At 41.2% G+C, this 13535-nt stretch overlaps 1 protein-coding gene across 1 annotated transcript in view; it reads left to right on the top strand.

The window, feature by feature from the left end:
• The window catches only part of ADSSL1 (adenylosuccinate synthase like 1), a 61575-nt gene that overhangs the window by 18336 nt on the left and 29704 nt on the right, over positions 1-13535 (top strand). The window contains exon 6 of the mRNA XM_026849230.1: positions 13070-13167. Coding sequence (XP_026705031.1) covers positions 13070-13167 — 98 coding nt within the window. The remainder of the gene's footprint in view (positions 1-13069; positions 13168-13535) is intronic.

Genomic DNA, 13535 nt, shown 5'->3' with positions numbered 1-13535 from the left:
TTGATAAATAGTGATCCTCTATGGCTCCTAAGCTTACCTAGAGATATTTTTGGATTTGTTACTTCTTTGTTTAAACAAAATTCTTCTTCATTCCCTGAGGGTTCTTTCTGCTCCCTTATCCTTCAGGTAACAAAAAATGAGCTCTACAAATGAAATTACTATAAGAAGAATCTGCCCTCTTCTCCATCTACTTGAAGAGTTGGAAAAAAAAAAAAAATCTTTTCAAACACCCAAATGATCCTCAAAATGATCCTTAAAACTGAAAAACTGACACAGTGAAAAGGAGCTGGTTCGTCACCCAGGGCTGATGACTGTTTTACCAACTCTCAAAAAATAAAAGGAGCAGATGGTAGGAGGAAGGAGACGGAGAGAAAATAGCTTCCCAACTTAAAGATAAAAAAACAGAATTGGAGATACACTAAGAACTGAGTTGTAAAATTACTGGGAAAAGAAACACTGTGTGATTATAGGGGATTGGGAGAAACATTTGATTTCCCTTAGCACTTGCAGCTGTTCAAAGAGGGGAGCTCCCAACAAAGAGGCTGTCTAATCTCAGGAAAAGGAGAAAAAACATTAAACAAAATCTGCTCTAGGAAGTGCTCAGCTGATGACCGAGGTTATACAGACAGCTCTGTGCAGGGATAGTTCCTCTGAGTGCTCCCCTAGGATAACCGAGCTGGAGCAGCTGCTCCTCAGTGGGGTGCATATGGTGTTGGAACAGGATGTGCTTTAGATAGTGTAGGGATAAACAGTTGTCATGGAGCATCTTTTAATTCAAAGATCAAGCAAGTATCTGAAGTCTCACAATTGCAAATCCAATGTGACACCCCTGTTTCATTTAATCTCATCCATACAGCTGCTTTCAGTAATCCAGGAGATGGAAAAGTGATTGTGAATATTCATTCCTCTGACTTGCTACCACTTTACCTTGTGGTTTTCTTGTGTTGAAGAAACTGTTAACTGTGTTTGCATTGAATTGTTATGTATATTTTTTTATTTCTCTGAACAATACATTTCAGACTTGCTCAATCCATAAATTTATTCTTAATGTGTTTCACTTTGTTCTCAGTACTGTGTGTGTGCTCCTCAAGTAGCAGGACAATGTATCCCTGAATTCACCTCCTTTATTTCTTGTGGCATTTTACATAGAGACCTACTCCCAGGGCCCACAGATCTGCAAATCTCTCAACAGCCGTAATATCTCAAATACTTTACGCTAAGACACAGCAGGAATTTATCAGGCAAGCACATAGGAGGCATACAGTGATGAAAGATTTTTAGCCTCTGCATAAGACTTAACCACCTGTACCTCATTCTTTCAGAAGCACCCTCCCTTCAAGGCAAGCATATTCTTTTCTTTCTTTGTTAGGAATACACCATTTTCCTCTCTCTTTCTAGGCATCCAGTGAAGGTGCCCATAACCTTGAGCTTATAATGCTCTTATATTTCAGAGAGATTAATTCTATTAATGTTCACATGTTTTCTTTATTTGTCTGGAAATTTCTTTGGACTAAAGGATCACAGGCTTTTAATTTCTATAAAGGCTCTAAGAAACTTGTGCATGTTTCCTGGGATTTCTTCTGCTCATCGTATGGAAACAGTGGCTGATGATCCATAACAATCAAAAGTTCTTTTCTGCTGCCAACCTTTCTGCAAAGGAGACCAGACGTGTCTCATGAAGAATCCTATCTACACCAAATTGTCAACATCTTCCTGGACGTTATTAAATTTTTAATGTGACAGAGCAGGACCCTCCTCGTAGCATCACAAATCTCTATGACAGCAGGCCTAATGATTACGGATCTACCTACAATGTGTAGATTAGCTACTGACGGGCTGCAGTCAAAAGCAGGCAAGCATCCAGGTGGTGGTGGCGATGTTCTGATGATGATTGCAGCTCTGGAACAAGAACTGCATTAGCTTTTAAGAAAATGGCTTTTATCATCTTGATGTTCCGCTACAGTTACCCAGTTGTTCAGAACTACCCTTTCCTACAATTGTGCTACTTATCGAATGCCAGAAATACTTTTCCACTGAGTAAAAGTCTTCCTTTATGAGGAGTAATTGTTCAATTTCTTTCTCTTCCTCCTTTAATCATATCATATCCTAGTACCAGCAGCTCTGTGGAAACCAGAGTCCTGCCTGTGTGTGTAAATCCAAACAGGATTTATGCCATCTTGGCAGCTGTATGACTGGTACCAACAGACATCCAGCCAGGACTCTGCCACTGAACACTAATGCAGAAATCTAGCTGGCAAAGTTAATGGGAGCCTGAAGAGAAACTGTGAATTGCTGTTTAACACAGTTGAAGAGTTCCTGAAATAGAAATAGAAATCCCTGAATACAAACAATATAAAATCAAGGTTGCTATGGGATAAATCTCTAGAATGCTAATTAAGTTAAACTAGTGTTCTGTTTTGTGGTCAAAGGGACTAACTCAGAAGAATGCATTTCAGTCTGTAGTCAAACATTGCAGTTAAAGCTAGTGAAATGATTTGCTGGTAACATCATCACACGGAGAAGGCCAAAGGGATTGACCAGGAAGCTCTGTTCTGCTATTTACCCTCAAAGCCCAGCAGCTGAGAGTTTTAAGTGTGCACAGGGCATATTCAGAGTAGCTACTGATTGCAAATAGAGAGTTTCTTAACCAGCTTTTCCTTCAGTAACTCTTCTTATTTTTTTTTATTTGTCATTCTGTCTGAATGCAGGAAAACCAAGAAAGGAAGGCACAAGCTGCAAAGACTGAGAAAAGGAAAAAACAGCTTAAAGAAGAAGATGCGAAGAGGCTAAAGGGAGAGCATGAAAATAACAGTAGATTTAACAAAAATTAATTCTGGTTTTATTAGCTGTGTTTAGCTGTGGCTGATCTAATACAGTAAGAGTAATTTAGCCACAGATGTAGCTGTCAAGCAGATAGTATAGTAAAAAATCAATTTGCAGGTGCATGTGAGTGCTTGGAAGAAAACATGATAGGAATGTTAGAAAAAAATATCACTCCCAGTGAGCAAGTTACTACCATTTTGCTTAGAGGCGAGTGATATCCATCTATCTGAATAGTTGTTGGAAGACTTTTAGGGGTATAGAAAGTTGCTCATACTTGAATTTCAAGCTGCGCTGTGTCACTGTGACAGGCAAGTTGTGTCACACGTTACTGTTACTACAACATTTGCTTTTTTTCTGATTAAGGGCCTGATTCCTTAAAGCTGTTAGGTATGTGCTTAAAGGAGCATCTGAGCTTTGCTGAAGAACAGCTGATTGACATAAGTGCAGAAAAGCCTTTGCTGTGCTGGGCCTACCTGGGTGTGAAGCATTTCTGGTGCTAACATTGGCATTTATATAACATTATATTTTAAAATTTTATTTTGGCAAATACTTGACATTCACTTTTCATGAAGATTTCTGCCAATAACCTTTGGTTACAATTCTTGATTCTTCAGAGAACCACTGCAAAAATGACATTTATAAATCTGAGTGGAGTTCATGTCAATATTACACTAGATTCTCACCATTTGGAAGACTGTGTTGTTCCTTGTATCTGGTGTCTAAATAAATGGCCTTCTTTTTGCTCCTCTTTCACCGTAACTCATCTTTAGACATATGTTTTAAAAATACGTAAAATTAATTGAAGCTAAGACAAAGTTTTTAATCTTGTCTTGACAAGCTGTACTGCAAATGTTTTACATACTTTGCAGTCATAACATGCTTCATGTAAAGCTGCAGATTAAAACAATAAACCTTTTTGCCTTAAATACAGAATAGTAACTTAGTATACAGTAAAATAAAATTATAAAGTGACGTTCAGTGGCTGTAAGGATTAAAGGTATGCTTCAACCCTGTGAAGAGAAGAAGCACGAAACCAGAAGAACCTTTTGCACTTCCAACATGCAGTTTAGAGGGAACTGTCATTATTTTTGGCCCTTTGTGAGAAGGTAGATTTGTTGGGATATAAACTTAAACATGAGAGAGCATTTAGACTCTGTATTATTTTTCAGTACTTATTTTAGAAAACTGTGCGTAGCACTGGTGACAACAAGAATCAGGCATTTTTTTAAATCTATTTTAATCTCTCTCAGGATATGGTGATATGAATTATAGAGAGTATCAGATCTGGCCTGGTAGGATGTTGATCATCTTAACAACCTTCAGTCTACATAAAAACTCTTTGGGTTTTTTTTATCATATAATTAGCAAGTTAAGTAATTATTTTCTGTGTGTATTTTCTGAAGGAGGGAATGAAAAGACAGTAAATCTGGTGAAAACCTATTAGCATGTGCTTACAGGATTATCAAGGCCTGGTTCCACAAAGAATTAAGTACACCTTTAACTCGGCAGGTATCTCCCTTGAAGCCAGCAATATACAGCACACAGGGTAATCCTGTGCCTAAATCTTTAAGGCCCCAATCCTACAGTCTTTGAATCTCTGACCTTAACTCCAGTCACATGCTCTGTCAGTGTCACTATCTGGTTTATCCAGTTGTCTGAAGATCATTTCTCTGCAGCTGACAGATCTGCCACAGAGAGCACACAGAGGAAAAGTCTCTTTAGGGCAGGCAATAATCTCACTCTCCTGCGCTCAAACAGAAGAGGTGAAGGTAGAAGCACCCATCACTGATGTATTATTAACAGAAGGGAGGGTTTACAGCTCCTGAAAACCGCTGAGAACTAAGCTGAGTCAGAACTTGTTACCAAAATTCAAATGTATGGCATGATCAAGAGAACAGAGCAATATCCTACTTGATTCCACATATTAAAAACAACTTTTGTGTGAATAAAATTTAAGACAGGATTTCCAAAATAATTTGGTGACAGGTTCCTCTTGATTTCAGGGACTTGGACATGTGGGGTCTTTAACTCCTCTGAACATGTTTACATATGTATTTACATTAAAGGGGTTCCTTCAATGCTTGATAATGGATTAAGCAACTATCCTGCTTTATTTTCTTCAGCTTCTCTTGCAGCAGCTTCCATTACTGAGCATTTAAATTCTTCAGGAGATTTGTACCAGATACTTGCAAAGACCAATTCTATATGGTATTTCAAGAGAAAAAAACACATAGAAGTTTCTTTGGCTAACCAAGTGGAAAAATAAGCTGCTTCTAATGCAAAATTGGGGATACAGCTAATGACCAGAGTAAGCAACAGAACAAAACCACTTAAGAACAGAGTGAAAATGTGCAGGTAAATATCTGGTGAAAATTTATGTATGTAGCTCTAATACTGTAACTGCAGCAGAAAATGAAATGCTATTAAAAGATGAAGAGCAAGTAAATTTTGATGAACAGTACAGGAGTTCCACAGCATAACTACCATCATTCCATATGGAACAACTGCAAAAACAGACCTCCAGTCCAACTTCTTACGTTGATATATTCAGTGTCAAATACAAGTGCTTTTTTTTCTGGCAAAATGCTTATTGTCTCTACTTACACGGGACTTATCCATGTGGCTGTAAGTAATAAACTGATATATAATAAATGTCATCAGCATAAATTGGTCTTGCAATAGTAAAAGCATCAAGTCTACAAGAGTCAGGGAAATAAACAAATGTTCAGCTTCTAGAAGCTTCCTGGGTTACTGTTGTATTGCTTGGATTTGCTTTTTTAAAGCATGTAATGATTGTTTAAAAACTGTATTAAGGATAAGTCCAACTTTCAATGCAGAACTCACAACTGCATTGTACTCTAGTATGTATTTGTAATCCAGGATGTATTTCACTTTTGTGTATGTTCATTTTAGTAAGCAGAGCCAAAGAAATGTACCTGAATCTGTGAGGCATATTAGTTGTGGTTTTAAATTGCATACTAGCAAATAAAATCCCAAACCACTACTTTTCCTGTGCTGATTGTGAAGTGTTGTGGTCTTTTTGTTTATTTTTAAGCACAACAGACTGTCTAGATCTTAATCTCTTGCATAAGATGGTGAATGAACGGGGAAAAGCTTCTTAATTGCATCTGGCTATGTAAAACTGTTAAGCAGTTAAATTGATTCCACATGAATTCTAGAAAACTGCAGAGATTTTTTTTTTTTTTTTTAAAGCATGACCCTGTGCCCTGGAGTTCAAAGAGTTTGCCACAGTTCTTTTACTGGTAGCCCAGCAGACTTCAGGCCATGCTCTCACAGGCATAAAGGAGCATTGCCATATTGTAGTGTTCCTTTAGTCTCTCTTAAAAAAAGATAAATTGCCCTGCAGAATCCCCAACTCATTATATTGAAGAGGTAACTCAAATTGAGTTTATTTCATTAAGATGTGTTTTTAAATCTTTCCATAGGTTTTATGTGGTCTTATTTTTGTGCATATTATTTTCTCAACCAGCTGAAATAATGTGAAGAAGCCTCCAGTTTTGGTATCATCTTGATTATTTTTTAGGAAGAGAAAGATGCCACATAATTCAGCTATTAAAGTGCTCATCCCAGGATGCCAGAGACTAAAGTTCCTGTTCATGTCTCACTGGGTGAAGAACACAGATTTGAACAAGTCAGTGTCTGTCCCATCACAGCCGAGACGCTTAACCCCTCAGCCAGTCTGTGGTGATAGTCCAAATACAATTCTGGGGGACATTTGTTCTGGTTTGTACATTTACTGTTCATGAGGGAGAGACCTGGCAGCAAAGCAGAATACCTGATGTGAGACCCCTCTCACAGCTTGACACAGCAAGCTGAACTGCAGGATAAATTGCCTGTGCCCCTGTGCCCACCCACAGACATGTAGGGGATTACAGAATTGGGTGGCAGCTGAGCAGCTTTTTTAAGTGGTGCGTAAGTATTTGATGTGGGCATCTAAACAGATGGATACATACTTTTTGAGGATTTGGGCCAAAGTCTACAGAAAAAATCTATGGCACTGAGACTTACAGACTTATAAGTTAGTCTAACTCTAAGAAGTTAATGCTGAATAATTTTTGTCAAATCTCGTCAAAAAATGTCCAAGGTCACAGGAACCCTGCACCCTGAACAAGCTGCTGCTGTGCTAAGCTGATGCTAAAGTGCTGCTGTGCTAAAACGCCATCCTTAGGAGTAGTGTCGGAGCAAAGCTGGTTTTATTCACAGCTTAATAGAGCTTTATATGCCTTCAAGTTTGTTCATGTTTGTCAGATCAATTGATTTAGCTTAAGAAAAGATGCAAATTCTTTTCATTTCATACTATCTACCACAGAGAAAACATGGTACCACCCCGTTTTAATTTGCAGCAGTCTTTTACATGTTTGGAGGCTTTATCATGTCACCTCTGGTCTTTTTCTTCCTAGACTAAACAGCCCCAGCACTTTCAGGTTTTCATTCTGGGGCTTTGCTAATTTTTTCATCCTAGGGTTTTCCAACTTTATGTTCATTCACTTGTGGCACTCTTCTAGATTTTCCTCAGCTGGATCTCATCTTGCTCACAACACAGTACTGGATCTCCTGCTGGGTGGTTCATCAGGGCTGAGGAGAATGAAAGGACATCTTCCTGAATTTTACAGGTTGTTCTTCCATCTCAGCAGGATGCTTGACTTCTTTTACAAACATGTAACATTTTGACTCCTATTCAGAGAAACATCCTGGTCTCCAGCATGATTCTTGTTACTTCCAGCTTTGAGCCATCTGCACATTCAATAAATGCACTCTATTGCACCCTCGAAGCCTTTCATGGAAACAGAAAAAAATTCTGAACCACAAACAGAGCCTTTACAATTCAATGTGTGTTTTGTCCAAATAAAATATTCTTTATTACTCTCCAAGTATAGTTCTTATGCTTTTGCACCATTTTACTATTTTTATCAGGACTGTGAACAAATAAGTGCTTGCTAGTAGTAGTAGTTCTGAAATGAAACAGTGTAGTTTTGGTTATTTTATTCTGCAGTAAATCTAAAGTGCACTGCTTTAATCATGTGGACATATTTTGCTCCTATTCGTTGCCCTAAATTAAAAGGCACTGTGGTTTTTAATCTGAGAAGGCAAATGCTCACAAGTTTTTCTGTGAAACTGCAAAGGTCAAGTGTTGTCAGGTGAACTGGTTTTAATGGAAGAGCTCTGAGAAACAGGGAGTTCCTCTGAGACAGAGCTAATGGTTCACTCCTGTCTTTGTCAGTACCCAGCACCAAGTGACTCACAGGGGACGGAGATGCTGCATACAAGTCGCATGTCACTCTGCATGACCTCACTCTTAATTTAATGTATTACTCAATTTAAAAGTCAAACATCTGCTGTTAACTGAGCAAAATCTACCATGAAGATTTAATTTTTTTCATCTTGCCCATCAAAATGGATTTAAATCCACTGATTCTGGAGGAACTGAGTTTGGTTTTAAATTGGTGTAAGAAAAATAATAAATCACTTCAAGTAATTAATTCCTTCGTATGATTTCTGTGTTGAGTTACATGGTCTGAACTTTTATAAAGGGAAGTGTTCCCCTGGGTGATTAGTTTACTTGCAAAATGCCCAGTAATTTTTCATATAAAACAGTTTACAGAAATGGAAGGTTTGACATTGCTGGCACTGAAAAGAAAATGCAACTGGAGTTTCTGACCATCTCAGAATGACAGTGGATCTGATTACAGAAATGCTGAAGAGAAGATAATTTTTCAAGTTTGCTACATCTGAACTAACATAAAAAGAAAACCACAGAATACCGTAGAAAACTTTCTGGCTATTAGAGCAGAGAAACTGCATGTTTCTTTGTACAGAAAAAAAAAAAAAAAAGCAGAAATTTCCACCAAGCCACCAGTCACTGAAGATACATGGAAGCATGGAAGCTATTAACATAACTGGCTGAAAGCCACAAAGAACAAACAGCTGAAAACACCCTCCTTTTAAAAAGTTTAGATTCTATCTGTGAGCAGGGCAACTTACATGTAGCCATGCCAGGATTATTTGCTTTAAAAAAAAAAAATGATAGAGCATATATTACCATAAATTCGGTCTCAACAGAACCCTCTAAGACTTAGTTTGAAGTTTTTAGAAGGCAGGCATTCTTTATTGCAGCGCTGGATGCACGAGGGATCATTCCGCCCAACGTGCATGCCGAAAGACAAAAGCACACATTATATACGATAAAAGGAAGGAATATTCATATTATTTCCGAGAAGTACACATCTATTTTCAGAGGATCTAATGCATATGTTAATACAGCACGCAATCGTACTAAAATTTGGGGGTCTCTGAGGGGCTTCCATGGGGGTTTTTTGGTGGTCTGTGGTGGTCCCTAGTGGTTGTTGAAGAGGTGTATCTTAGTGTCCTTTCCATGAACTCTTGAGCTTTTTTTCATATAAGGCCTTGTTTTGGCTCATTGCTCTGTCTGTAAAGTTTCTCAGATTTCTTATCTTTGACTACCACAGATGTCTGTTGGATTCTCTTCCCTCCCAGCGATGTACCCATCACATTTGCAAAAATTATGTCCTTGGGTGCATTCTTGTGTGAGACCCCTTACAGCAATTAGCACCAACTTCTTGCAGGCATCAGCTAACAGGCATCACATAACCAAAAAACAACCAGCCAAACAAAAGAATAGCAATAACATTAGTCTGGCAGAATATCTGAGTTCCTACACTAATAGATGTAGAATATTGTAGAGGAAGAAAAAAATGCAAGAATGGCACTGCTAAATGCCATAAAAATAATAATAAATATAACTCTGGGATCCTCTCTGACTTTGAAATGTAGCTGTATACAGCTTCTCCTGCAGAGGAACAGCACCAGGAATATGTATTTCTTGCAGCAAAGGGTATTTTTATATTCTAGCTGTGTGGAGTTGACTCACAAGCTGTCAGTTTTGAGGAGAATTAGTGTGTCTGTGTGATGGAACTGAGTGACACCACTGCTACATTTTGCTGTCCTTGGTGCTCGTGTTCAAATTGTAAAAATAACCGTAAATGTCTGACAAATACTTATTCCAAAACGAGATGACACAACTTTTATTATTTAATGGCCAAAATTATTTTGTTACTAAGTGGCAAAAAGATCTGAAAGATTTGATGGAACAGTAAGGAAAGCTTTAGAGGAAATGTTGAAAGAAAATAAAAGCCTGGAGGGGAATGAAACTGGGATGAAGTACAAAAGGGATGAGCAAAAGCAGAAACACATTACTGGCACCAGCTTCCTTTGCCAAATATCAAGGTAGACCAAATGCAGGGGACATGGTGCAGAGTTTGGGGTCAGTACAATTACAAAGGGAACGAAGGTATCAGGTGAAGAGAATTTTAAGTCATTAACAAGAATTTCTGCGCATAGTAGGACCAGGCTGGCAGGAAATGATTTAGGAGATAGTAGACCAGTGCAGAAGTTTTTCAGATGAGGTCCATGAGCTGTCATTGTGTGGCTGTGGAGAAACATGGCCAGTGCTGGCTGTTCCCATGTCAGGTGGAACAAGTTCAAGCTTGACTGGTCTGGGATGCTGGGCAGCCCTAGACTGGCTGGTACCAGGCCAAGAAGCCCAAGAGTCTGGTGTAAAGCTCAAGGAGTTGGAGCCAGACACTTGGTGTGTATTAGACTACAGGAAGCAAATGTCTTAAAAGACTCCACAGTAACCTTCCATCCTTACAATTGAAATTATGGTCAAAATAAAAGTAAAGGTTAAAATTCTATAATGCAAACTTCTGAAACGAGAGCTGAGGCTTGTCTTTCAGGCCACGTTAGCTCGCACGCGGCACCTGGCTGTGCATATATATATGTGAAATGCCAAGTAGCTGCACTGTGCACGCGAGGTGCCAATGGCAGAGAGATGTAGCAGTATTTTGCGGTGTGAGATACTGGCAGTGCAGTGAAGAAGTGTGGGAGAGAAGCTGACCTTTATCACGTATGTGAAACTTGACAAGTCTGGGAATGTCTTAGGTGAGATATTTCCAGTTGAAAGGAGAAGACAGTAATTCCCAGATAGAGGGTAGTAGGGAATGTAGGGTGGACCATAGTGTAGCTGCCCATATTCAAATAACATGAACCAAATTCAGAACAGGCAGGGCAGGCAGATGAGACTGATCAGTGAATTGAAACCTGGTCTCTAAAGAAGAAGAGGAAAAGATCTTGTCTTCCTGAGCAAAACAAAGTCAGGGACTGGATTTAATTCCTTCTATAAATATATACACAGGAAACGGAGAGGAAGAAGTAAACTAAATGGCAATGCCAGCACAGAACATATGGATATAAATTGGCTAGAAGGCTAGAAATTAGTGAAGGTTTCTAACTAGAACAGCTCTGAAACAGCTTTTCAGTAGGAACAGTGAGATGGTATATGATTTTGTTGACTGCAGTAGCAGGGGAAACTAGGCTCAGACATCAGGAGCTCCCTTCCAGTTTTCAATATTTATCACCTCTACTGATTGATGCCAAATATTCAGCTGGAGCACACAGAGTGTTAAATCTTCCCTACCTCTTTTTCCTACAGGAAATATTGCAAATACTAAAAATGAAGTAGAGCAAATGTCTGCTCTGTTTGTCACCATGCACGCTTACAAGGTGCTGGAGTCTGGAATATGTTCTATACTATTTCTATACATGCACATACGTAAATGCATACGTGTATGTGTGCATGGGCAGAGGTAGAGGCTTGTGCATATGCATACACACACCTATACAGAGCCCACATACGCACATTTGAAATGGGCTGTACATCCTGCTGTATTTTCATTTCCAAGGAGCTCATTCAAGCATTCCAGTACTTTCCTCTCATCCTTACACCAGAGTAATGTGTTGTTTGAGTACCTTTCTGCATTTTGACCACCGCATACACGATGTGTGTGATTGCGTGCACATCACGGCACCTCATCTGAGCCACTGTGTAAGAGAGAGAATGTGTCACTTGAAAATGCTGAATTTCGGTCACTTGCTCACTTGGTAGGAATCACCTGCATGCATTTGCCAGGAGGAGCGCACAAGCAATGGATGGCGCAGTTCCCCCTGTCTGAAGCTGCATCCTGGTGTGTTCTGCTGGTGTTTTGCTTCTGTGCACAAGCCTGTGTGCAGGCATATATGTGTGTATACGTGCCTTGTCCAACACAGCTGCATATGCCTCAGCCTCGTCGGTAAGCTTACACTTTCCAAGTTGCTTTTTTCAAGCACCTAGTGCCGCTTGCCTGGAGCTAGATGCGTGTTACAGAAAAAGTCAAGCCCAGCATACAGCTCATGCGTGGGGAAGGGGTTATGGATGGCCGGCACTGTCTGGCCTGTCACACCAGGGAAAGCGGGACCGTAAGTCTGTCCCTGTGGCACAGCTCCACGTGCTTCCCTTTATTTGTCTCACAGTGACAGACCTGTGTTTTCTCAGGTCAGTGTGTGAGCGTATGTGTGGGTGTGCATGTGTGCCTCACCAAAATGGTCGCGGGTATCTCAGGCCACCAGGACAGGTTATGTATGTGCCTGCCAACGGGGCATGTGCCAGTTCAGTAACAACAGTCGTATGTATTTTCAGCTAGCATGTGTGTCTGTCAAACTCAAAGTGCGCCTGCCCATGTTTCTCGGGCCAGCGGGTGGATGTTTGTGTCTCATGACCCATGTGTGGTGGAGTAGCTTGTGTGCCTGTCCTTCTCCCTCTGACTGTTAGTTCCCACGGGGTACTCTGACTGTACCTGTGCCTACATCAAGCTACTCTGCGCATGTAATTCTCTGCGTGTCTGACAGCGACAGTCTCAAATGCCTCAGAGCAGTGTCTGTCTGGCAGTGACACAGGCCTATGTTCCTCAGGCCAGGGCCTGTCTGGCTGGCAGTGACACAGGCTCAGCCGTCAGGACTCTGCATGTCTCTCACAGAGACACAGCCCCTGTGCCTAAGACCAGTGTGTGGGTCTGTCTCATTGTGTCACTGTCACACACACCTCAGCACTGCTCACGTGTCTCACAGGGACAGTCACGGGCCTCAGGACACCACGTGTCCATGCGTCCCCGTGACACAACCAGCCCCATGGGCCTCAGACCGCTGTGACAGCCACACAGCCTGGACCTGTGTGTTGTGTGTCTCTATCACGCAGCCATGTGCCTCAGAGTGACACAGCCACACACCTCAGACCCTTGAGTGAGTGTGCCTCCAGTGACACAGCCCTGTGTGACTCAGCCCAATGTCTGTCTGTCTGTCCGCCTGTGCCACAGGCCTGGCTGCATCTGACAAGAGCGTGACCCAGGCCCACGTCCCTCTGAGCTGCCCCTGTCACACACATGCCTCAGGACTGGGGGTGCCTCCCAGTGCCACTGCCCCAGTGCCTCAGAGGTCGGTGTGTGCCTGGGAGGAGAATGTGTGTGTGCGTGAGGAAACCCTGAGGGTGTTGAGACAGTGGGGGTGTGTGCACACGTCTGTGAGGAGACTGTGAGGGTGTGGACACGGGTGGATGTGGAGAGGGTGGGTGTGTGGAGAGTGGGGAGTGTGTGTGTGCATGTGTGGAGACTGTGTGTGTCTGAGGAGACTGAGGGTGTAGAGACGGTGTGTGTGGAGCTGTGTGAGACTGCGTGTGTGTGAGGAGACTGAGGGTGTGGAGATGGCATCTGTACATGGGTGTGCGAGACCGCGTGTGTCTGTGAGAAGCCTGCAGGTGTGCGGAGGCTGCCTGTGTGCGAGGAGGCTGAGCGCTAGACGCGGGG

This window comes from Athene cunicularia (assembly GCF_003259725.1).
Source record: "Athene cunicularia isolate RWA chromosome 5 unlocalized genomic scaffold, athCun1 chr5_part1, whole genome shotgun sequence".
Lineage (NCBI taxonomy): Eukaryota > Metazoa > Chordata > Aves > Strigiformes > Strigidae > Athene > Athene cunicularia.
The sequence above is the reverse complement of the archived record's forward strand: the minus strand, read 5'-3'. Positions and strand labels throughout refer to the sequence as shown.